Here is a 26,978-nt window from a genome sequence, read left to right as displayed (position 1 = left end):
AATTGTCGGTGCAAGCTGTTTTTAGAACGGCGGAGCAGAGCCGCGAGCTGCTCAGAGCTACGCTACGGAGGCTAATGGGATTTCTTGGTTTCCCTCATCAAACTCATCAAATACACAATACACAATACAACAACTCCAAAACGCTCTGGTGGACAAGTTGTGACCTGCATATTCACCACGCTATGAGATAATAACAGAACATTACGAGACAGAGTTGTTTTAGAGGTAAATTCATGCAAAACCGCTGATCCGCGTTCCTGTGGGGCAGTTTTTCAACATTTTTTTTACCTCTAAAACAACTCTTGTCTCGTAACGTTCTGTTATTATCTCATAGCGTGGTGAATGTGCAGGTCACAACTTGTCCACTAGAGCGTTTTGGAGTTGTTGGATTGTGTATTTGATGAGTTTGATGAGGGAAACCAATAAATCCCATTAGCCTTGGTAGCGTAGCTCTGAGCAGCTCGCCGCTCTGCTCCGCCCTTCTAAAAATAGCTTGCACTGACAATTAAAGGTAATGAACCTACTCCTAAAACTATAGGGATTATGGCAATGGGCCAATTTGCCAAAATGTTGAACTATCCCTTTTAATAATCACTTCTAGGAATCAAATATGAACACAGACACACGTGATGATGCACATTTTTAGATTTGCTTCAACAAGGATGCTTTTGTCTTTCCATAAATTCACTTAGAAATCACAGAGGGAACTCGTCACATGTTTACATTTTCATCACCATCAAACGAATGCAGTTATAGCCGTATATCCTGCAGACAGGAACTATAAATAGCTGAATTGGCAGCGTTTTAATGGCGCTGAGTTGCCAAAGCGTTGGGTAATGCAGTCGTCGCTGGGGCTCCAGTTGTAATCCATATCTAACCGATTCACTGTCAGTATTGTACTTTTTGTGTTTACATCCCATTAAAGCCTCCAAAGATTTAGGAAAAGTGAGAAATAGGCTGACGATAAGTCTTTGTGTGTGTGATTATCTTACATGTGACTGCTTTGATGCGGTCGCAGCTCTCCATCTGGACGACTCAGCGGCTCAGAACAAACACTAAGAAACTATTTGGGAATAACTCTCTGTGCTCCGGTCAGCTGGGAAAACCCGGTTGTGGGAAATGAACAAATATCAGTGACCCCACCCTGCCTCCTCCTCCTCCTCCTCCTCCTCTTCTTCCTCTTCTTCCCTGACTCTGCTTCAGCGGCCACACGATGAGCCAGCGCTGGAATTAAAGCAAATTAATAAAAGTCGCTTTGCAACGCGAGGGTTACGACACGATGGCTGCAAACTAACGATCCTATAAAGTATGATGAGTCTGTAATTTGGCTCCTAACAAGCTGTGGTGGTGATGAAGTGAATCTGCAGAAACCCTTCCTTCCTTCCTTCCTTCCTTCCTTCTTTCCTTCCTTCCTTTAGCCGTACGGAGGAATGCAAGACAAACTGTGTGTTTATTTTCTGCACATCTGCTGCTGATCCGAGTCTAATGTGTTTTCATAACCGCTGTTTGTTTTGTGTGTCTGTCGGGTACAGTTGTACTACTGCTGCTGCTGCTGCTGCTTTGTCATTAGAAATGTACTTTATGTTTTTAATTATGCTGGTGTTGATGTATAATTAATTCAAATATCATGACAAGGAGAGTTTGAAGGTGATCCGTGACTAAATCTGACGTTAATTCCCATCTACTGATTACCTTGTTTTAACCAATCAATGACAGGCCTCCTGAGGTGTGTGTATATTAACATACACCTGAAATACACAGCATCATAAAATATGTATGCACTCAAACTTTTATATGAAATAACAGGGTATCCACGGGGTCTTAAAAAGTCTAAAATTTGAAAATCTAAATTTTAGGCCTTAAAATGTCTTAAATTTGTTGAATTATTGTGTTCAAGTCTTAAATAATTTTAGACAGGTCTTAAATTTTCTTATGCCCACCATGGGCGAGCATTTCACTCGCATTTGCCCCTAAAAAAAAATACATGTGTGAACCAGGAAAATCACAAAAAGAGCACAACCTGCGATTGGTCAAAAACTACAAATCCCACAATTCTCTGGCCTCAGTAGTTAGTGTAAGTACGGGAGAGTGGAGCTGTTGGTGAAAAGAGGAAACAACGCCTCGTCTGGTCCTGTTCTATGTTGTTCGTTCACACCGTAACCGTTTATTCGTTACGTCCGTGTGCATGTGCATGAGAACTGATTTTGAATCGAAGAGACACCCAAATATTCACATCCTTCAGTCCAGGCTTTTGAAAAGAGAGTAGCCTATAAAATCAGCTTCATGTAGCAGTTAACTTTAAAATGGTTCGAATATATTGCTGCTGAATAAATCTGAAACATGTGATGTGCATTTTTTGGGGGGAAATATGGCTTCTGATATAATAGTCTGTAGACATCATCATCATTCAACTTTTTCACATGGTCTGGTGTTAATAAAGCAAACTAAAAATCGCAAAAAGAAAATCAAGAATCGGTTGAATCGAAAATCGATTTTGAATCAAATCGTGACCCTAAAAGTCGGAATCGAATCGTGAGCCACCCAAAGATTCACATCCCTAGTACAGAGACCTGCCACAGTGTCATGGTGCATTAATATAAACTTCAACCTCAGAGCTGTCTGTCCCTGAACATCAGTATATTTAATTTAGCTTCTTTTGCAGTGTTTGTTTATGCATTGGTGACAAATTGAAGTTAATGACTTTAATGTGAATCAGTTAAAACATTTGTTTCCTTCTGCATCGTCACTCTTTTGTTTTCAGCTTGACAGGTGTCAATGAAGTCGCAGGTTGAACTATAAATACAGTTAAATACAGAAGCAGCTTTCTATGCAGGAATTCTAGTTTATTTTTTTAAGGGAGAGTCGTCCACAAAAATAACCTCCATCTCTCTCTCTCTCTCTCTGTCTCTCCCCTCAGGTCAACATCATTCCCATCATTGCCAAAGCCGACACAATCTCCAAGAGCGAGCTCCACAAGTTCAAAATAAAGATAATGAGCGAGCTGGTGAGCAACGGCGTCCAGATATATCAGTTCCCGACAGACGACGAAGCGGTCAGCGAGATCAACGCCTCCATGAACGTAAGTCTCGACACAATCCTCATGCCCTCGCTAAGTCTGTAATTAATTAATCTGTGTAGGTGATAACAAACGGATTAGATGTTGTTGATCTTACACCGTCACGTCTGCTCAGCTCAGCGCCGCTCCACATGTGCTGCACATCTGGCAACAGGAGTGTGTGTGTGTGTGTTGTTGACACTGTTTTATTGGAGTTTAACACATGTGCAGGAAAGTAACGTCTCTCTTATCCAGACACTTTGAAATCCCAGAAACCTGTGACCGTCCACACACACACACACATACACATCCAAATATTTGTTCAACTGGACCAGCGTGCAGCAGACACACACACACGCACATGCTACACTTAGTTTAACACAAAACTGCACGAGCACCAGCTCAGTTTAACAGCTTTCAGTTGTTCCCCCGTCTTTCCACAGTAAAATTAATTTATGAAATTCATGGCAGCGGTGGCAGCGGCACGCCGTCTGACTCTGTCCGTACTTTTTCCGTTGTCAAAAATAAAGCAGTTACTTAGAGATACTAAAGGATCTGAGTGAGTGTGGCTATTAAAGCTGCAAACTTTTGTACTTTGGCAGCACAAATAGACGAGCTACAGAGAATATTTAGCCTTTTTTTTCCCTTCTTCTTCTTTCTAGCTCCAACTGTATAAATGGGAAAGATGTGCAATCGCTCAGTGCCCAAACACACACCCACACACGTAGAAATGCTCAAACAGTGAATTCTCTAGTGGATAAATGAGACTGTGTTCGTCTCCTCTCTCTCTCTCGGTGCTCGTACAGTGTCCTCATGTTTTTATTCACAGTCGGTTACATCAGCGCCCACACTCACTCACCAGCTCCTTCCTCTGTGCTGCAACCAAACCAAAGCTGGTTTCAACTCGCCACCTAATTTTTGAGGTTGCTCCAGGGGATGTTTTCCCCATGATGCCTCCCTGTCGATCCTAACGAGCCGTAGTAGCAGGAAGAAAATGTGTGTGTGTGTGTGTGTGTTTAATCACTTCAACAAACTAGGCCTCACACTCCCCGACTGAGCCACATGTTGAACTTTTAAACACGTCTCTGCTGCTGCAGCTCCTCTGTTAAACATGGTGACGCCGCCTGGCTGTGGCTTCGTCTGGTTGTGAACAATTAAGAGAGAGAGAGAGACGACGTCTGCCACAGTGACACTAGAGCTTTATTTTCTATTTAACCATTTCATTGATATTTTACAATGTTGATTTCAGTCCATCATCCATCACCAGGGTTCTTACGGATCCTTAAAAAGTCTTAAAAGGCATTGAATTCATTAATCTAAAAACAAGGCCTTAATTGGCATTAAAATGTCTTGAATCAATTTTTCAAAGGTCTTAAAAATGTTAACACTTTGTAAGTGGGATTTTATGATTATAATTAGTCTCAAATCTCAAAATAATTGGTAACATTCTGACATAGAGAAGTTACTGTCACTGCTAAATTTCTTACCGCCACCAGCTCCCAAATCTTTTTTCCCCCAATCATTCATGTAGCAGTCACTTTACCTTGGACCACATAGGAAAGTGGGTAAAATTGTCCCTAACCCTATGTAATAGATACGTGGTGACGTTTTTTTTGTTTTTTTTTTGCATCTGTGTTTATTGTGAAGTCGGTCTTAAATTTCATTTCAAGTGGCATTAAAAACGTCTTAAAAAGTCTTAGATTTAAGTTGGCTTAAGCTGTAGTAACCCTGATCACATTATTATTGTGGACATGACATCTCTTTGACTCTTTGAGGGAGTTTCTTCACACCTTCACAAGAACTCGAGGACGAGCTGATTAGATTTTGGTGGTTTAAAGATAAAAGCCACAGTGACGTCACATCGAGCATGATTTTGACCTTGTGGACGCGACGTCTCCTCAAAGGGAAATCATTTTAGATTTTACACAAATGTCCACAAGTTGAGTCTCAAACTCAACTTGTGGACAAACTGATTCAACATTGGTGGTCACTTTTTTGGGCCATTAATCAATAATTCGACCAGCGATTATGACAAAAAAATTTTAAAGAGGAACTATGCAAGATTTGTACCTTAATGGGCTCTATGCACAGCTCCACTACTTCCTGAACTTAATGCTGCTTCTTTGTTTCCTGTCTTACATTATTGGACAAACTGATTTAATCCAGGTGTGTCTGACCATTGTGACTACTCCGACACACCTGGATTAATCGGTTTGTCCAATAATGTAAGACAGGAAACAAAGAAGCAGCGTTAAGTTCAGGAAGTAGTGCAGCTGTGCATAGAGCCCATTAAACAGCTTCAGAGTAAATAACTTGTTACAGGGAGAATGGAGAATGAAAATATGCACTGTAACTGAAGGGGGAACTCCATAGAGAAAAAAGCGACCGGACTTGCATATTTTTTTGTCACTTCACAGTTTTTATTGATGTAAAACCAAAGTTTATACATGTAAATACAAAAATAAGTACCGTATTTTCCGGACTATATGTCGCACCTGAGTATTAGTCGCATCTGCCTAAAAATACGTCATGAAGAGGAAAAAAACATATATAAGTCGCACCGGTTTATAAGTCGCATTTATTTTTCAAACATTTAATTAATAGCCGGGTGTCATATAATGACCAGGCTTTGTTTAAAGGCCGGCACCTATAGCGCGCGCTGCTGTTATGCATGCGCGTTTCTCTGTGGTGTGTAGCCTATGTGTGTGTGAGGATGCGGAGATGAATGAAGGCGATCGTCCCAAGGGGGAGGGGGGGGCGGCGGCGGCGGCGGTGGTGAATATCGCTCCTTTTTTTTTTTTTTAACACGTTAGTTTAGGCGGCAGCGCTGGAAACCCTGTGATCAGAAACTCTTTGTGGACTCTGTGAAGACGGACGGGAGTGAAGCCGACCTCTCCTCTGCTTCAGAGAGGGACAGCCCTGCACTGTCGGACCTGGCTCTCTGCTCCGTGTCCGGAGCCCAGTCGGACCTGGCTCTCTGCTCCGTGTCCGGAGCCCAGTCGGGACCGGAGCAGAGACCGAAGACTGACCGCAGAATACGCTGTGAAAATACTCTGAATTGACGGAGTGAAGCGCTACGGCGCAACGGAGACAGGTCAGACAGCGCAGCGAGGAGAACAGCACATGAGGAAGATGAAGATGAGCCACTGAATGAGGAGGGATTTAGAAATAAAAGCCGTGCTTCCCTCTTGTGGTCATAGCGTAGGTTTTTTTTTTTTAAATATATAAGTCGCTTCTGAATATAGGTCGCATGGCCAGCCAAACTAGAAAAAAAACGCGACTTATAGTCCGGAAAATACGGTATTAACTAACACATTTGAGTTACTGTCTTGCAATCTGTCCATATTTCCATTTTCTCACGCTCAACCAAGTCTTGTGCTTTGTCGCTGTTCGGTTGGTTCCTATTAAATTAGATTTTGGATCAACAGCATGTAACCTGAAACTAGTCCTGAGAGGAGGACGTATACAACTGTCTTTTTTGTTTTATGGCTGTTGGTATCGAGTGAAATTCAACTTGCTGTGCTGTTTAAAAAAAAAAAAAATTGCAGAGAGAGAGAGAGAAACAGAGAGTGTATCCCAGAGGACGGAGCGAGGGAGTCAGGAATCTGTTCCCGGTCGTTCCTCCAGTTTCTCCTGTGACCTCCTCTTGACCTGTTTTTAACGCTCTGAATTCTTCTTCCTGTCCAGGCCCATCTGCCGTTCGCTGTGGTCGGCAGCGTGGAAGAGGTCAAAGTGGGGAACAAAACAGTGCGGGCCAGACAGTATCCCTGGGGCGTGGTGCAAGGTGAGAGCCGTAGACAAGCAACTTCATCAGAGTGTGTGTGTCTGTGTGTGTGTGTCGGGGGATGTTGGTGTTTGTTTCTCAAGCAAACGCAACAGTGAGTGGACACATGAAGTGTTTCAGCCGATGTTTAACTTCATGTGTCGATGTGATGTGTGGTTGAAGGCATGAATATAAAAGCACAAGTGTGTTATTGTTTTTATAACTTACGTTCATAACATTTATCTTACAACAATTATTTGATAAACTGCAACAAATATGAAGAGACTCTTTTTTCTTTTGCACAAATACAGCATAAAGTCACTAGTTTTAGCTTCTCGGTGCAAAATGTTTTTATTTTTTGCCCCAAAATCGACCTAAAATCTTAATAAATGATCCAAATCTCCGTTAGTTAGTTAGTTATAGACCTGTGATCTGAACTATGGAAAAGTTTTGAGATTGCACACAAAGAGATGATTCCAAGTTTCGATTTTATGAAGTGACACTTGATTATTACTCACTTCGCTTCCTGTGAGTCACCGCCAGCTCCTGTTCTGCTGATCCGTCCAGTTTTAGTCGCACAACGCCGCCAACGCCAACACCGCCGCAACAGAAAAACGACCTTCAACAGTCGTTTTCAATCAGTCGTGTCATGTTTCCTCAGGAGGAGAAAATGTTTGATGCTTTAACCTCGGGCAGCAAAAGCACAATCGACATATTTGTTGTTAAAACTTGTAACTTGTCATGTTGTCCTGTGTAAAAGTCAGACAATACTGGTCAGTTTGTTGGTTGGTTGCTAGGTTACAGGTATTACAACACATCAGGATGTTGAACTGAGCTTCTCATGTCTGGGAGCGGCTCAATTTTTAAGGAAGTTCATGGTTCAGGCTTTTTTCCAGCTCCTGGAGGTCTGAACTGTCGTAATATAAAAACACTCAAATAAACTGGACTTGCATTTATAGTTTCTCTATCTACTCCAACTTTAATCAGTAATAAAAACTTGAAAATGCTAAAGGAAATATCAGATAAACATCAAGAAATTAACTTTATAAACAACAGTGTTATTGATTTAATACAACGTTTCCAGCAACATCCAAGATTGTTTTGTAGTTTTCATACAATCTGATCAAAGGAACGACCGTCTGTTGAAGGGTTAAACACAAACCCACCGTCACCACCGCTTGCTATTGAAAAAATATTGATATGGTATTCCTTAGTTTATCAATATCTTCTTATTAGATCCCTGTTAAGTGTGGATTCTGATCGGGAAAACAGCTGCAACAACTGATCGATTTGTCAAGTCTCTGTCATGTATATTTATACCGATATAAGTTTATTTTAACAGAAAGAGACAGAATATCAACAAAACATCCAGAAATAATATCATCATATAAAGGTTATAAATTTAAATTAATGAATTTACATTTGATCAAGTGAAATAAGGAGAAAAATCAGTGGGAACTTTTCATTTGTCAGATCAATCTAAAAAAACAAACAAAAAAAAGAAGCCATGAAGCGTCTTGTTTTACGCCACATGCTGGTTGTTGATGGGATGTTGTCCCCTGAACGAACAAGCCTTCCATCAGTAACCATGGCGACAGATGTGGTGAGTGAGTGCGTCCCACTGTGCCTCTCTTTATTTAAACCGGAGCACAGCTGTGAGTGCGAGTGGGTAGAGACTGTTTTTTAGGAAAGTGCCAGTGTGTGTTTAGTGTCGTCTTTCTCTCTCTCTACCTTCTTTAACCATACGTCGCTCGACCGTCATACATGTCAGCGGGTGTGCGTTGCCCCTGGAGACGGCTGCCTGTGGTGTGTCACTGTCAGAGATCCTGGGATCTCGTCGATGGGAGTAAAACGGTTTAATTTGATAACGACAGACCGAGCAGCGCGGTGAGGAGAAGATCTCTGCACAGACGGGAAGTTTTCTCTCTTTCTCTTTCCTCCTTCGCTCTTTTCTCTCTCTCTTTCTCTCTTTTCACTCGTTCCTTTTGTCTCTTCCTCACTCCCTCTTCCTTTCCTCTCTCCTCTCTCCACCACCGCTGTCATTCCCCAAACCCTCAGAGGACGCTCCATGGTTATTTATAAAGCCCTCGCTCTGCATCTCCTGGGGGACGGACGGGTTCCTCTGGACTCCCATCAATCACCATGAAACTACCGTCCAGTCCAGCAGCCCAGAGTTATCTCTGCTCCGCCGCTGTCCGCTCATTTCTCTGGGACTTATTTACATTTTCAAGATTTACATTTCCCCTCACAGTGAACTTGGGAGTGAAAACCAACTTTTGATATTTCAATTGGTCCAAAAAAAAACATAAATATTGAGCTTTAAATTCATCAGAAATATAGAGTTTGTGAGCTATAAGATGAGACTTTTACTGTCATTGTGACAATAAAACATTCACAGACATTCACACATAAGTATATTAAAACATGCCTTCAGAAAATAAGAGTTAAAGGCATGTAATATTGCAGCAAGTCCCATATTGCGCCATGTTTATGTAAAAAAAAAAGGCAGTTGGCGGTTGTGCCAGTCCGTATTGCGCCATAAAGATGATTATTCATGGTCGTGTGTAAGATCTTAGTCAATATCATAACATCTAATGAGGGGAAAAAATAAGGTTTTTGTTCTTTTGAATCAGTTATTGTCTGCAGCCGATCGTCTCGTTACACTCGTCCATGTCTGCCTGAAGACAAACATCTGTCCTGACGGGACGTCGCACAAGAAAACCACTCAACTCGCTCACTTGTAAACTGATGGCTCAACTATTCATGCTGTGTGACGGGGGGGCAGCGGAGGACAGACGTCCCAGTGTGTGTGTGTGTGTGTAAGACACTGGGAGGACTGAAAGGACGGCCTGTCCTGTGTCCGTGGAAACAGTTTGGAGATGCCAGATGTTCTTATAGATGCATTGTGGTAACCTCTGGAGGAGCCATGGGAAATTTGTTCCATCGATTTGAAGGAGGACAGAGGAGGGACTGTGTAGTGACAAAAAGACTAATTTAGGAGGCCTGTAAGTGTGTGTGTGTGTGTGTGTATTGTGTGTGTGTGTGCGTGTGTAGTGTGTGTTTATTTATCTTCCCTCAGGATCTTGATGCTCTGTTATCTCTGCACCACAGACATCTGTGACATATTGCAGACCTTGTTTTTCTTGTCTGTGAGCTACTGTGTGTTTGTCTTTGTGCACACACACGCACAGTTGCACACACATTAGACACACACATTGTTGTGGGTGTTTTTGTGTGTGAACATGAATGTTCTTCATCACATGTTTTGCATCAGATTCTCAGGCTGTTTTCTTTTTTGCAGCATCTGTTTCCATTGCACTTTTGTTTTTAAATGTATCGTTTTATCACTCAGGTCTTTGTGTGCACAAACTGGACGTGCATGAAGAGTACACAGGCAGATATCAACACATTTACTGATGCATGTCATAACATGGCTCATGCATACAGTATATATAATAATTGTTAGTACAGTCGGGGGAGGCTGGAAACAGTACATTTCCATAGCACCTGTAGGAGACTTGAGACATGTTCTCAATAGTTTTATGCACAAGAGAAAGTAAGGATGGATATTAAATAACAGCTCTGATGTTTTGACTCCATCTTAAAGAGGAACTGTGTTACATTTTTACCTTTATTAAGCAGCTTTGGAGTAATTGCGATGGTTAAATCAATGACTTCAAACTTGTTCCACCTAGCGTCTCTTGGCTGAAAACCAACCATGTAAGATCAGAGCCTCCGACCCGGTGTCCCAGCTCTCATCTCTGCAGCACCGCCACACAAACGTAACGCGCCCCGTAAGCTGTAATCTCTTGTTTATGACAGATAAAACTACACAAATATACACACCGTTGCATCGTATATGTGAAAAATAACGATATCCACGTTAAAAACAAATGCACAAGACCAGGAGGAGGGTTAGCAAAACAGCGGAGAAGCGACGAGACTTGCATAGTTCCCCTTTAACACCAAAACCCACCACTCATAAAACCACTTAAAGACACAAGAAGTGAAATCCTGTTGGGAAGAAATTATTCATTATTAAAAAAATACTAATAATAAAAACTCTCTGACTCAAACTATTGACTGTAGAAGCTTTAACCTGCAGCTTTTAGTTTCAGTTTTTACTGTTTCGAAACCACAGAGGCTGATGATGTGTTCACTGAGTGACCACTGTGTTTTCTTTCATTTCATTTTCCTCATTTGTCTGTTTTCATATATACTATATATATCTATATATATATATTTGTAATTTATAGCTGTAGATTTATTACCCATCATGCCTCTGTGCTCCTGTTCTCATGCTCTCATGTGTGTGTGTGACTCTACAGAGGCCTGCAGGGCTCAGTGCTGCAGCCAGTCAGTCAGTCATTGGCCCTGGTTCAGGCCTCGGTGGGGGGTCGGTGGGGGGGGCGCTGAGCACTGAGGCTATTAGCTGCCAAATGAAGAAGAAGCAGTTTTTAAGTTGCCGCCTGGACGCTGCCTCAGCTCGTTTCTGTTTTTAACTCGTATCCCCACCACTAATGATGTGCGGTTAACCAGCAAATTTGGGTTTAAAAAAACAAAAAATAACAGTGAGTATTATTCATACAGCTGCTGCGTCGTCTCCCCTCCTCCCTCCTCTCTTGCCCCGAATACTTTGTGTATATACGTTTCCTCCGTCTAAAAGCCGTCTAAAAGTGTTAAAGTAGAGGAGGGTGACTCGTCTTAGTCTAATGAGGGAGAGTTTTGTTTCCTCGGCTGAGATGTGACTTCAGTTGTCGTCCACTGCAGCGTTTCCCATCTGCAGTTAAGTGCTGCACTAATTGGGCTTTTTTTTTAGCATCAGCGTCTCTCGTCTTTACATCCTCCGAGCTCACAGCAGCTTGTGTGGTGGTGATATTTAAACACAACATACACCCCCCTCCTCCCCATCCCCATCCCCTCCGCCACCCCGGGGGTTGTCGTCATGGCATTCGTGTCAGGGCCACGTGGCTTCGCTTCTTCACGTGTCCTCGGCCACGACGACACACATCAGATCTGAGACGACAGGGAAATAAGTCTTTATCTCATTTTCTCAGCTTTGCTAACAGGTTGATCAGATTTATTTCTCTGTTTTGCTGTTTTTCTCCTTTCGATATCACATGTCTGACTCTTTGTGTGTCTGTGTGCGTGTTCAGTATAAATTGGCTGATGTGTCGAGTCAGGGTTTGATGAGCTGCACCACCACCACCACCTGCTCCAAGGTTTTTTAAGTAGTTTGCAGAAATGCAGCTTTCATTTAAACGTCAGTGATGATTGAACTGGAGGAAATTGAATAATAATATCCACACAAACCGACTGATAAATTACATCCAGATGGAAAAAATCATATTTGCAATAGGAGACGGTGCTGATTTGACTTTGAACAGTCAAGAAGAGAAGAGTCTGCAGAAGAGAACCAGGTTATCTGTAAAAGTTAATGTACTCAATCTAATACACATATACATATAAATATAGATGCATACATGCTCAAATATTTAACAACTGTGTTTGTTTTGGTTTGTTTTTTATTCATACCTGTGACGGTATCATGAGACAGAAAGCACTGGACTACTTTGGTTATTGTATATATCCTCATATAGCCTCTATCTTTCTTTGTATTACTTTGGTTGCTTCATTTAACAAGGCCAGGTGCTGTATACCTATTTTGTATGTAGGGTTTTTTTTTCTATTTTTTGTATAAAAAAGTTAAAATAAATTATTCCAAAAAATATTTAACAACTGAACCAGGCAAACCAGATGAAACATGTAAGAAACAACACACCAAACTAAACTTGAAAAATAAGGGCATAAATGAAGCAGACATACAGCAACTCATAACAGAATAGAAAAAATCTATATCTAATCTTAGAATTAGATGCAGTCCAGACTGTATAAAAAAGACATAACCCTAACCATATATATATGTCTTTTTTATAAAGTCTGCCCACCAGATGCAGTAATATTAGTTATACAGTGTGACCGTATCTGTTGTGAGCTGTTGACTGTAAACTGTAAATGTTGCATCAGTGCGACAGCAGATGTTGTGTTTTACATTAACAACACCAGAGCAAACACAGTCACTTCTGCAGCACAGAGGTGACTTCTGTCCTCCTGCAATGAGCATCTGAGGTTAATCCATGTGTTTCTGAGGTTGTTCATTTATATATTTATAGGTTTCTATTGCAGTAAATAACTCTAGGTGTTATTTTCCTGGCTGGTTTTTCAGATCATACTCGGGTTGTAAATTGTATTTCGTGTGGTGAGCCGTCCGCTACAGACAGACACCATGTAGCTGACTGTTAGCTGTCTATATTTATATATATATTTACATATTCTCACCCTCCTCTCTCTACGACCACAGACTGAGTCACTGTACAGATGGGTTCAGTCCACAGTCACTCAGACCCACTTCACTTCTTGTTCTTCTTCTTCTTCCCACTCCACTGACTGTCTGTTCTGCTTGAACCCAAAAAACTTGTACGTTCCTATTTCCAGAACTGTTGCGCTGGAGTTAAATGAGGTGACCTGTGAGTGAAGAGGCTTCATTGGGATGGAAATGACACCCAGGGCGAACATAACACACACACACACACACACACACACAGAGCCCTGCTGTCAGCTTCTCAGGCAGGAAATACTTGCTGCTCTTCATCCACCATGAATTCATTTGGACATGAAACAGGAGTCGAGGCTCCGGGAGGAAAAGACGAACGATTTATTTGAATTTAAAAGATGTTTTATGTGATTATTTTGTGCAGATCTCTCCTGCAGAATCTTTCCTGCTTTGTGATACGAGAGATGGGGAGGGAGGAAAAGGAAAGGGAGGAAATGTCGACAGATGGGAAGTTTAAAATAAGTTTTAAAAGTGGAGACGACACAGACTCTTGGAGAAGTCGGGAGCTGCTGCGACACCGACTCATTAACACGATTCAAGTGCAGAGCTGAATGCGTCAGGGCCTGTTATGTATCGGAAATAACTGAAATGATGATAACTGCTGTCCTGATTATGATCTGTTTGGGGTTTTTTTTTCTTTCTTTTCAGTTGAGAACGAGAGCCACTGTGACTTTGTGAAACTCAGAGAGATGCTGATCAGAGTCAACATGGAGGATCTGAGGGAGCAGACTCACGCTCGTCACTACGAGTTGTACCGACGCTGCAAACTGGAGGAGATGGGCTTCAAAGATACAGACCCCGACAGCCAGCCGTTCAGGTAGAGACACACACACACACACAGGCATGATGTGAAACCGCTCCGATTCTCCCGTGTCAACAGCAGCGAGGAGAGTTTCCATTGTTTACAGACAATACCTAATCTATTCTTGTCCTCCTTGTGTCTCGTTTCGTCTCGTCTCTCAGTCTCCAGGAGACGTACGAGGCCAAGAGGAAAGAGTTCCTGGGCGACCTGCAGCGTAAAGAGGAGGAGATGCGACAAATGTTTGTGAACAAAGTGAAAGAGACGGAAGCAGAGCTGAAAGAAAAGGAGAGAGAGGTCAGTAGTGTGTTTGATTTGTTAATAAAAATCAATTTTGCAGCTTCTCTTGCACCCTGAGTAGAAAGTTCAGTGAGGTTTTACTGATGTGGTCCAGTTACACAAATCACAACCAGAGTAAAGACCCAGGTAAAGGCTATAGTTTCCTAGTTTCCTAATATTTTAGGCCTAAAAGAATGAATCTGAAGATTTTTTTTTAATTGCTCCTGTTATGCAGTAGGTTTTACAGTCCCTTGGCATCCAAAAAGCAATAGGCTGTAGCTCGACTGGTGCACAATCTTTTATTATTTTGCCACGCACCGTGAAACTAAAACACACATGAAAAGTTTGTATTACAAAATTGCACATTTGGTAAAATATACCGTACAGTTTACAGCTTAATTTAAACTCCTCCTAATCATCATTCACATTCATATTATTACCTGACAGTTCACTTTCAACACACAACCACATGTTCATCGTAATATTGCAGCCACAAAACGAGTCAAACATTTAACACCTACCTCGCTTCTCTTCATTCCACATGTGTCCGTTCCAACTCACATATCTTTCTGGCAGTAAACAAAACCTCAATTACAGTCGTGCTCCACATAAACAATAGCATCATGACCAACATACTCATAGTTTAAATACCATCATACTTCACTTCGAAAAGTGGATTGTGACGATACAGATGAACCTTTTTCTATTTCCGGGGCAAATGAGAATACCCCGCCAACGTGCATAGCACCTATCAATGCACAGCAGCGTATTATGGGAGTGGACGGATCTTATCTTATCTTATATGAATGTGAATGATGATTAGGAGGAGTTTATATTAAGCTGTAAACTGTACAGTATATTTTAACAAATGTGCAATTTTGTAATACAAACTTTTCATGTGTGTTTTAGTTTCACAGTGTGTGGCAAAATAATAAAAGATTGTGCACCAGTCGAGCTCCAGCCTGTTCCTTTTTGTATGCCAAGGGACCGTAAAAGCTACTGTATAACAGGAGCAACTAGAAAATTTCCTCTCGGGAAATTTTGAATGGGCCACGGGAGCTACTGCGGGTTGTGCCATCTCTGTCAACATGGGAATCAAACCCACGATCTTAAGGTCAAGACAGAGCTGATCAGACAGACACATGATCATCTTTCTATAAGCACTGATATGGAGGAGCTGTAACCACATTAGGTTACCTGTGTGTGTGTGTGTGTGTGTGTGTGTGTGTGTGTGTGTGTGTGTGTGTGTGTGTGTGTGTGTGTGTGACTGTAATCACATGAAGCTGGCTCTAGAGTCTGTGTGTGTGTGTGTGACTGACTTGACACATAGTTAGTTAATAGCTGCATCCTGTGTCAGTCTGATTTAGCTGTGTCTGTGTTTATAAACATTTAAACGAGCGCCAGGTGGATTGTTTATGAAGTTAACGAGCCCTGGCCTGAGGATCAAAGAGGTTACCATGGCGATAGGGGCCCCCGCAGGCTGAGACAGACAGAAACGTGGAGAAAAACAGCCATTTTCTGCCTCTAAACCGGCCTCACAATTAGGCTTAGCATGACAAAACGGTAACTCCTATCAGAACAAAACACAGATCAATGTTGCTCTAAGGACTTACTGAAAATTTCGGTACGATTTGGTGTTTCTACAGTAAATATTTTGGCGATGCTGGCAGTTTTAAAACATCAGGCCGTTCTGCTCCTCTCAGAAAATATTTGTATTGGACTCAATGAGGAGCAGGGACAGACGTGGCCGCACTCAGAGGCTGATTCTGTAAGTTCTGTAAGTCTCTCTGATATTTTGAGCACATGACATGAGAGATAACAAGTTTGTCTTACAAATTCTGAAAAAATTATGTCTGTAGAGTGTAAATTGTGGCCGTGGTGGCAATTTATCCAGAAAAAATACAGAATGTTTCTTCACTCTCTCCCACTCTAACCGATGATGTCACGCACTCTGACACGAACATTCCATGCAATACACACCCATTATAAACTCATAATTTCTCCAAAAATGATCATGGTCATTGATAATGGATTGATCAAAAACTATATGACCTATCAAAACGTGGAGTAATACGACAATACACAAGACTTGTGTCTACTGTTTAAAGTTTAAATGGAGTCTCTAGGTGAAAGTATGCCTGAGCAGTAGACGTTTGTTAAACTCCAATGATTGGTCTTTTTCGCTCTTTTTTTTTCGCCCGTCCCATTGACTTACATGCAAAATTTTTGCGCAGTTTTTCGCGACTACGTCGCGAAAAATTCGCAAACTGTTGAGAAAAGTAATAGCATACCGATCCCGATCAAGACGCACATTTTGATATATAATTTGTCCTGCAACTCTTCGAGTTGCAGGACTAGTAGCGAATCGAAAATCGTCCGGAAGAGGAAGGAGAACTAGAAAAAGCATTTCCAAGAATGGAAATGGTGTGACTGCTGATAGCAACTGAACGCTGTTGCAGAATTAGCAAATAGTGCAAGCAGTGATCACCATACAAATGTTTGACCAAGGTCGGAATCGAACCCACAACCTCATGGTCATTAGACTTCCACTCTGCCTCTAGGCCACGGTGCACACACAGTTGCAGAGACTGTTGTCTGTTAATGATCTGCACACTGTCAACATCAAGAAAGCTTGAGAGTCAAGCTTGAATGACTTAGAATGAAAATTTCTGTGAATTTCAGGCTGAGAGCAGCAGTTTCAACATGAAGCAAGTTATCAGAAGTCAACAGAGGACAACTGGGAAAATAATTCACTATAATTGTTGTTGAGGCAAGAATTGAACCAGCAACCTTCAGGTCTCCAGACCAGCAAGCTAACCACTAGGCTACAGACAGAGACAGTGTGTGAGGGGTAAAGAAAACCTTTGATAAGAGGATCACTGGCTTCTGCTTAAAAAAAAAAGTAAGGAATCGAACCCATGACCTCATGATCAATAAACCTTTACTCTGCCACTTCGCCACAGAGAGCACAGACATAAGCATGTTTCAGACAGAGTTGTGGAGAATTCTCAGCATTGGGCTGAATGAGAGCAGAGAGCTCCCTGGCTGCATTTAAAAAATATTTAAAATTATTATCTAAGTCTCTTTGCATTTTTGACCAGAATTTTAGCCAGAAGACAAGTGTGGCTACAAAACTGGAGAAAATAATTTGTCTAGAGTTTAATTTGCAGAAAAAGTTAAATATTTTAAAAAGTATAAATAGTTAAAAAGAGAAAAGTAACGCCGATAAAGTTCAAAAAAAGCTGCACGTTTTGATATATGAATTGTTGAAATAGCACAACACCTAACACACTAACCATATGGCCACAGAGAACCTGAGTTACAATGAGCTTTATACTATGAGGAATCAAAGACTGTCCAATGACAGCTGAATAATTGGAATCAAAAGTCAAGCAATGATGTGAAATGACTGAGGCAGGAATCGAACCCGTGACCATATGATCACTAAACCTTTACTCTGCCACTCGGCTACAGAGAGCACACTGCTTTCAAGACTGTTGTCATTCATTGTAATGTGATGATGTGCTGCAAACTGGTACGAGTAATCAAGGAGATAACAAACACCTGTAACCAATTGAAGGTGGGGGAGGAGAGCAGAATTCAACATAACATAACAAGAATTCTTCCCTTGGATTCGAACCAGTGACCTTAGGGTTGGCAGGCAGTTACCCTAACCCCTACACTACAGAGGAGTTGTCAAGAAGAGAGGTTGAGACTTTGATGGATGTGAGATTTTTCAATGATGCTTAAAACAAAAATAAATTAATATAAATTAGCCACACCAAGTAAGAAGAGGACTTTTTTGTGACCTGTGACTATTTTTTGGTGAATTAAAATGAATTAAAAAGCACTTAACAGCAAGTTACAAAGTTGAGCTCCTTCTCCTGCTGATGTGAAAAAAATGCATTGAGCTTAATGAGAGCAGAGAGCTCCCTGGCTGCATTTAAAAAATATTTAAAATTATTATCTAAGTCTCTTTGCATTTTTGACCAGAATTTTAGCCAGAAGACAAGTGTGGCTACAAAACTGGAGAAAATAATTTGTCTAGAGTTTAATTTGTGGCCATGCTGACAGTTTAGCCAGAAAAACTCTAGAATGTTTTTTTGCCTCTCTCCACTCTGGCACCACTCTGGCTCTGCTCGTTAGACGCAATACACACACATTATAAAGCTGAAAAAAATCAGAAAAAGTTAAATATTTGAAAAAGTATAAATAGTTAAAAAGAGAAAAGTAATGCCGATAAAGTTCAAAAAAAGCTGCACGTTTTGATATATGAATTGTTGAAATAGCACAAAGTATGAAGGACTAGAAGAAGACCGTAAAAAGGCGGAAGAAAATGGCCAAACAGAAGAACAATAGTGTGACTGCTTCAGCAGTCACACTAATAATAAGAAAAAATCCACACAATAACAGTAGTGCCCGGGCTTCGCCCGGGCACTGGTCCCTGCAGCTATTTCATAGCTGTTGGGACCAGTGCCCGGTGCGATTGCCCGTGGCCCTAATTAGAAAGAAAACCTTCAGATTAATTCTTTTAGACATAAAATATTAGAAAACTATAGGTAACAGGTTGAATTTGCCTGGAATTGTCCTTTAAACTATTGCGTAAGTGTCTTTTGTTAACAGTTTTTAACAAATTATCCATTGAATTGCATTTTACCAGCTGATGCTTCTCTCGCCGAGTATAAAATAAGTTGCAATAAGTAATAGAAACACATCAGACTTTCAGTTTCTTGTTTGAGTCTCAGCTGGAAATAAAAAAATCCAGACACATTGACCGTTATTAATTAAGACAAATATCTCTCCTCGTCCTCGTCTCTTCCCTCTCAGCTGCACGATAAGTTCGAGCAGCTGAAGCGGATGCACCAGGACGAGAAGAAGAAGGTGGAGGAGAAGCGGAGAGACCTGGAGGAGGAGATGAACACCTTCAACAGGAAGAAGGTGGCGGCCGAGACGCTCTCCTTATCTCAGCCCCTGAAGAAAGACAAGGACAAGAAAAAGTAAGTCCTTGCTCTCGTTTTCTCTTTTCCACAACAGGAAAAAGCTGCCGTTTCCTTTTCCCTAATCAACCCTTAATGCTTTACTCTTAATGTGTTGCCTTGTGATCATTTCCTTTATCCGTCTCCCTTCTTTTCCTTTACTTCTTTTTACTCTTCAGCTCCTGTTACACGTCTTTTAACTGGAGGTTTTTTATTCCTCTGTGTCCTGTGTCGCATTAATGAGCCTTGAATTGAATGTGCTGTTGTCGACTCATCTCCAACACACAAGCGTTTCAGCTATTTTAAAGGCCTGGCATGTGTTAAGGAAACTTCCTCCCTTTTTTTTTTTTTTTTTTTTTTGTCCTGCCCAAGCTGAACATTTCCTGTCCTTTCACTCTTTCCCTTCAACTCACTCTCATTATTCAGGACGTGAAGCGAAACGCCAGTAAAACTAAAGACAATGGCAGCTCGGCCTCTAAAATAGGCGATGAGGATTTGACTCGGTTTGTTGAACTGATGGTGCAAGACTGTGAGTTTATGAGTCGTGCTGCACTGCAGGTGAAACGTTTCACATTTCAGCTGCTAAACTCTAAAAGCAGACGTTTGATTGACAGGACTTGAGTGACAGATTCATTATTCAGTAACATGTTAACATCCTGTCACATTAACTTCCTTTGTTTTTTATTGTACAGACTGACATGACGCAGACAGAGAGGGTAGTTTGGTGCGTTCAGGGAACCTTCAGTTTTATGTGGCCAAAGCTGTTTATCCTGATCCAACAGGAAACTGTTTTATTTTAGACAAGTGCAGTTTGTGTTTCCTCATCACTCTGCCCTCATAAATGAATAAAGAAGTCTTTTCCAACACGAACACATCGCTGGCTGCAGCCTGGTTTGAAAATGAGATGTTTATAATCTCTAATATTATTATATTTCCCCCATTAAGTGCATTACATGATTGCTGCCTGTGTATTTGCAACCAATTGCTTAAATCTCAGATGTTTGACGTCCCTTGAACTCACCACAGAAGAAGCGTTTTCAGAAAATCTCAGACTCAAACCTGATGAAATAGGAATAAGAGACTAAAATATGTCGCCTTGATGATTCAGCAGCTTTGTATTTTGTGTATTTTGAAGCAGCTCTGAGTCTCTGTGGACGAGTGGCTCCACCTTGTGGCGGCTCGTGGTCGTTGTTGGAGTCTGATCTTCCATTTTGTGCAGGACACGTTCCACACGTTCGCAGTTTTGTAGGTTTGTTAAGTTAGAGGGGGAAAAAAACTCGTTTATTTACAAATAAAATAAAATACAGATGCTCAGGAGCCAGGAGAACGTTTTAAACACCCCACACCTCACTCTGTCCGTGCTTCACTTCCTCACTTTTTCTCTTTAACTTCATTTAATTTTATTTTTTTCCTTCATGTTGATTCATTCATTCGATTTATTTATTCATTCATTCATTTATTGTTATTTATTGTTTTTTTGTCGTTGTTTTTCAGTTAATTTATGGGCACTGTAAACCCTCCCACACACACGACCATGGATTTGTCCTCCATCACCATAGCAACGACAACACCTGTTTATTATTTTTCGTTTGTTCGTTTGTCTTTTTATTTTATTTTTGACATTCCATCTTGACGTTGTGCACATGGACCAAAGACACTGAGGATGATGATGATGATGATGATGATGATGACGATCACGATGAAGATGATGAGGAGACACGTTGTTCACTTTACCGTCTCATTTATTCAGGATCTTTCATTTCTGTGTTTTGTTTTGGACACTTTTTTTATATATATATATATTATGCTTTTGTTTGTTTTTTGTTTTGTTTTTCTATGTTGTGTTCAAGATTTTCAGTTTTTTTTTTTTTCGTGTTTTACCATCAGATACTCACAGAAATGAAATGACAGGTTGTTTCTCTTCAGCTCTTGGACCTTTTTTTTGGTACTTTACAGTGTAACACGCCGGCTCAACATCCTTCACAACTGTTCAATATGTGTTTAAAAAAAATAAAACTATAGTGTGTTTGGTTTCCTTTTCAATGCCACTTCTATAAAAATCAGTAAAAGTTATTATTATTATTTTTTTAAATCTATATTGAACAGTTTGAAATGTCGTGCAGGTGTGAGTCTGTTCAGCTTTTTGTAACTCTTGAGACTTTAGATTAAAAAAACATTTCACATTAGATTAAATCCCTTTATATTGAATGAGCCCACATTAAAATAAATAATACATTTAAATAAATAGCATCATTATGTAAAGCAATAAAACTGAGTTCCTGTATACTGTATATATATTCCTGCGTATACACGGGTTCTGACGACCTAAACTTTAGATTTAACTCGTTATGATAATAATTAAAAAAAACGTATGCAATACTCTGGTGCTGTTTCGTATTAACTCAGTAAATATATGTGAATATTTTCTGGAGCTTTCGCAGCCTAATATGCAAAAATGTACTAATTTTTTTTTTTGGATTATGACAATATTATTATTATTATTGTAAGAGAAGCACATATGACGATGTACAAGTGATGTAACTTTATTGTAAAACCATATGTGATCGCCTTGATGTGAGTCATGTTACAGTGGACACACACACACACACGTATAGATACTTATCAGTAGGTGACGTCACGATGCGTTCCACCTGGCCGCCGCCATGCTGGGTACCGAACACTGAGTTAACCTCTATTCAGCTCAGTGCAGCCACGTCCTCTCTGACCAGAAGACTGCTGCCTGATGTAGTTTGGATATGGATATTTCTCATTTTGATGGCCTTGCCTTGAAAGCACACACCATTTCTGCTGAGACGATCTTTGACAGCGCGGTGCGCCGCTCTCTCTCCCGTTAAAAGTTAATCTAGCTCACCCAGCGGACCCCTCTCTCTCTCTCCTCGTCTCTCTCTCTCTCTCTCTCTCTCTCGCTCACTGTCTCTCTCCTGTTACTTATATGTGTTTAACCAAATACACGAAAAGCCAAATCAAATCAAAAATGCGTAGCCCACTTCTTTTTTCTTTTTAAACTCACAGACATTTTCATAAAGTAATAAAATATCTGGACATTTTGCCATCGTTAACATTGAGACAAAAGGCTGCAGGAATGGAAGAAGAATTCGGCAAATCATCTTATCACGCAAAAAGGCACAACAAACAGGTTTTGCACAATGGTTTGCACAGATAAGTCTTAAAATATGTGCAACACCTTCTCATCACAATCCATGCCATCTACACAGTTACGTTATCAGCTGTTATTAAAACCCAACTCATCAGGACGCCATGACCACCACTCACATTAAACAAACCGTTAACTATTAATCCACACTCAAACCGAGGCAGCAATAGTGTTAACTGTACTCAACAAGCTGTTATTACAAGGTTTACAACAGATATGACAGACAACCTGGGCCGTGTGTGTGTGTGTGTGTGCGCGTGTGCGTGTATAAGAGAGGGAGGGAGGGAGAGAGAGAAAGTAGGTAAAAGCTGCTAGCTGTTAGCTACCGTAGCTCAGGCGTCGGTCTCCCGTCAGGTAAAAGCTGCTGTTAATTCCTCAGATGAAGCTCATGTTGAGGCTCTCCTCCGGTACAGTTATCCATCACTGCTGTTGAATTAGCTGCTAAACTGCTGGACGCTAAAACCGAGGGGGCGTCTGTGTGTTTACAATTCACGAAAGCAACGTGAACGTACGTGCTGCTCAGACTCAGTAGAGTGAGGCAGCCTCCCTTGGCGTACATGTCTCCCAAGCTGTTTAATGACGGTAAAAATGAAACAGAAAGTAAATATCCTGCATAGTTTCTCTTTTCTGTGCTGCGCTGATCAGAGCGGCGTCCCTACCTAGTGTATTTTACTTAGCAACGATCTGTTAAACAGGAATAACAGACTGTTAAATGCAAAATCAAGATGTAAATAAATATCAGAAATATCAATAAATTATCGGAATACGACATTCAATAGAGCCATGTAATAAAAAAAGGTTTATCCACTATTTTTGTGAGATTTGATGTCACAGCCCATAGACTGCCTTTGGAAGTCGGTACCCAAGATGGCGCTGGGACCGGCTGCGAACGCTGTGTGACGTCACGTGATATCTATCAATAGAGACACACATGAAGCCAGTATCTACACACACACACACACACATACACACACACACAAGCCTCAGCTGTAGAAGAGTTTACGCTCAGAGACGAGAGCAGCTGTATTTACTGTCTGTCGATGGAAATAAAACGCCCCGCCCCCCAACTTCCTGTCGCCTTTCATGTGTTTCTCTCATCACGATTTTGGATCGACGGTTTTACAACTGGGAGGGAGATTAAAGGTGAAAAAACACACACACAGACACACTCAGACAGACGACACACACACACACACACAGGTCGTCAGTCAGAGACGCTGTGTTTCCTGTTCGGCTGCAGAGCTCAGTGATGTTTGTTCTTTTATTGACTTTGTGCAGAGGAAGTAAATGTGTGAGTCTGTGTCAGTGTTGGTAGGAAATGTTGGTTAACAGTGTGTGGAAAGATAAGTGGTGTGTGTGTGTGTGTGTGTTGACACAAACTGCAGCTGGTTGTTTTAAAAACCGCACGGCTGCTTCTCAACATCTTCATCTTCATCTTGTTCTGGACTGAAAACAGTTCCAGCAGCGACATAAAGGACGAGGACGGAGGTGGAGATTTTGGATCAATTTAAAAAAAAGTTTAGTTTAGTTTAATTTAGCTCAACTTCTATTGTCCACCTCACCTCCCATTGTACCACACAGACACATTAAGCAAATAGATAAGTTGAAGTAAATTGAAGTTGATTTATATTGTACTTTTCTCAGACAAATGTCACAAATAGAAAATATAAAAGGTTTACCTAAAACAGACACGTGCAATGATACTGTAGACACAATCAAATATAAGACAGGGATACTATTGAAAGATTTTTTTAAAAATAAGATAATAGATAGATAATAATGAATAATGTTAAAAGACAACAATAATGCATGAGAATAAAAACCTTCAGAGCATATCCTTACTATCAGTTAGTCATTTCAGTGCGTGTGTAGCAAATTGAATAAAATATGTTGCTCACTTATATTAGTAACTGATGAAGATCAAGAAATGAGATTAAGCAAATATTATTATGATATGATTAAGATTAATTATTTTCTGGTTTTCTTAATCATACATCATCCAAAGTGCATGTTGTGGTACAGCTGTAACAAAAAAAGAAAACAAACCAGTAACTTAAGCTCATATTAACCTTGTTGTAAAGTTTTTATTTACATCAGTAAGAACTCATTCATCATGTTAGGTTTATACTTTTACTATACAAACACATCAAACGATCTCCACATCTGCCCAGACACATCCTGTTCTCCATTTTTGTAGAAACAACTCTCCAAGGCTCCAGATTGAGGGTGTGCAAGTACATTTTTCACCTACTTGCGCATGTGTAACCAGTAAATTAGCAGGTTTTTTTTATAACATTGAGGAAACTGGCGACTAAAAGAAACTGGAATCTGTCTTTACAGGTGTCGGGCCAGTGTGTGTGTGTGTGTGAGGATCATGAATGAAAAGGAAATGTGAATATTTGCTTTGCAAGTCGATTTACAGTGTACGCCTCTAAATTTTCCACTTGAGCTCTTAAAGTTTTAAGTTAGGGACGTTGTTAGTCTCTCCAAAGAGATCAGTTATTTTTACTGCAGACTCATAAAGTCTCTTAGAATAACCTTTAAAACATACAGTATTATACAGTGTTTATTCAGATAAATTAACAATTAATTAGTTGATCAGATCACATGACTGAAAAAACCAGTGAATTCTTCATTTTATTTCTTTATTGTATCTTCTAGTCTTTATTTAACCTCAGTGTCTGAGTGATTCACTGAAATCCAGACGTCACAGCTCAGTCGTGTTTCTCTGTTTTTTTTTTATTCTGAGCAGCACCTGCAGAGCCCAGTGGATCTGATCCAACAGGACAATCTGTTCAGAGCTCTCTGAGCACAGCACACACACACACACACACACAGGACAACATGGTGAAACACTGTAAAGCTGCATTCAAACAGAATTAAGAGTCAAGGCTCAGACTTCATTAAGGAAACAACATTAGTGAGGCTGAGGTGTAAACCGTCTCACTAAAGTGGGGCCATCAAACTGTTCTGACTGTTCACACACTAGATAATTGAGATTACTGAAAACATTTCCCACCAGAAAAATGATTTTTTTTAAATTAAATTAGAGATTCACTATAATGAAAACAGAAATGGTGAGTAAAAACCTTCTGACTCACTGAACCTGAATTATAATAGTGAACCTTTAATTTGGATTCAGTTCGATTTACACAAGAGCTTATCTATACTTCATTAGTTATGATATAACTGCTGTGTTTCACTATGTTATATTTATATTTTCAATGTTTGACATGACAGAAATCAAATTAAATCAGTATTTCTTGTGTTCAAACAGTCTGTATTTCTTGACAGATTAAAACAAGAACAAAACGACCTAGACTCATATTCCTTAATCACTAAAACACTTTGTTCTCCAGATATCACATTCACAAGGCCTGAACAGCTTCTTCGTTTAGTGACGTCATGGTCGACGACTTTGACCTTTGATCTCTGGACTTTAATCAGCTCATCTGATGGTCTAGTTTCATCAAAGTTTTACTGAGATTATATTGTCTCCATGAGAATATGGACACATGTTTTAAGTTTAAATGTGTTTCAGGCTCTGTCACCAAAAATCATTTACTGCCTACATTACCCACAATGCAACTCAACCACCAACAGTTTAGATTCTGATGTGTTTGTAGTCAGAGATCGGACACAATCAGAAAAAAATCCACATAAATTAAATATACATTGAGATGAGACACGGATCATTTTTTCCGCAAACCAAAAAAAAAAAAACTTCACTCGACTTGAACAAAAGAGAAAAAAAAAACACAGACACTTGAGACTTTTAAAGTTGTAGCTTTATTTCTGTGGTCGTAGCTGCCTCAGTATCAGGAGGAATATGAAAGAAGGAAAAACAAAATAATAAAAAACTTTAACATTGGTCACGATGAGACAGTGAACTCATCATCGGTTTCAGTCACTGCTGCAGCCTCACGTTTATATAATGTATCAGGCGACATTATACGTAAAGTTTGAACTGAAACACGTCAGTAACATGATGCAACTGAACAAACACATGGTCGATTATTATTGGTGACCTCGTTCTGGATGAGATCGTTAACATATGTCATCTATTGAAACTTTAAACGAACACAATGATGCATTGATCAGTGATCGGTTAATCTCATTCTGCTCTAGTGTTGAACTAAACCTAAAGGTGCTTGTGTCTGATATGTAACAGTTACAGTATAAAACCTAAAATCAGAGCAGGATCAAGAATTAAAAAAGGAATAAAAAACAAAATAAAATAAAAAAAGCCATTTGCAGCATTTAGTTAAGAAATTAAAGCTTCTTTTTTTTGTGGAGAGTAACTTATGTAAATAACTGGTGAATAAAAACTTAAAGCACAAAGATGTTTAGTACAAGTAAGTAAAAGGTTAAAACAATTTTTAAAAAAAGAAAGAAAAAAAAAAGTGGAAAAATATAATTATTTGCATTAATTTAAAAAAAGGTTTTCTTCAAAGTGCTATGTGTGGCTCTGAGAGGAACCTGAGCACCAACAAACTAAACCAGGATCGACTCCTCTCAAACATTAAAAAAAAAAAAA

General features: G+C 40.2%; 2 protein-coding genes across 3 annotated transcripts in view; both read left to right on the top strand.

Annotated features, from left to right (window-relative positions):
- The window catches only part of LOC146974145 (uncharacterized), a 179,955-nt gene that overhangs the window by 92,125 nt on the left and 60,852 nt on the right, over positions 1-26,978 (top strand). The window lies entirely within an intron of this gene.
- The window catches only part of septin8a (septin 8a), a 51,469-nt gene that overhangs the window by 21,503 nt on the left and 2,988 nt on the right, over positions 1-26,978 (top strand). The window contains exons 5-10 of one of the 2 annotated variants that reach the window (XM_085797267.1): positions 2,918-3,079; positions 6,743-6,839; positions 13,861-14,029; positions 14,176-14,308; positions 19,118-19,287; positions 20,761-21,017. In XM_085797267.1, the coding sequence (XP_085653393.1) occupies positions 2,918-3,079; positions 6,743-6,839; positions 13,861-14,029; positions 14,176-14,308; positions 19,118-19,287; positions 20,761-20,764 (735 nt within the window). In that variant the 3' untranslated portion in view covers positions 20,765-21,017. Of the gene's footprint in view, positions 1-2,917; positions 3,080-6,742; positions 6,840-13,860; positions 14,030-14,175; positions 14,309-19,117; positions 19,288-20,760; positions 21,018-26,978 lie in introns of those variants that run through there. The other variant, XM_085797268.1, reaches the window with a different exon arrangement.

Source organism: Trachurus japonicus, chromosome 14 (genome assembly GCF_045865225.1).
Source record: "Trachurus japonicus isolate A0001 chromosome 14, Traja_1.0".
NCBI lineage: Eukaryota > Metazoa > Chordata > Actinopteri > Carangiformes > Carangidae > Trachurus > Trachurus japonicus.
The sequence above is the reverse complement of the archived record's forward strand: the minus strand, read 5'-3'. Positions and strand labels throughout refer to the sequence as shown.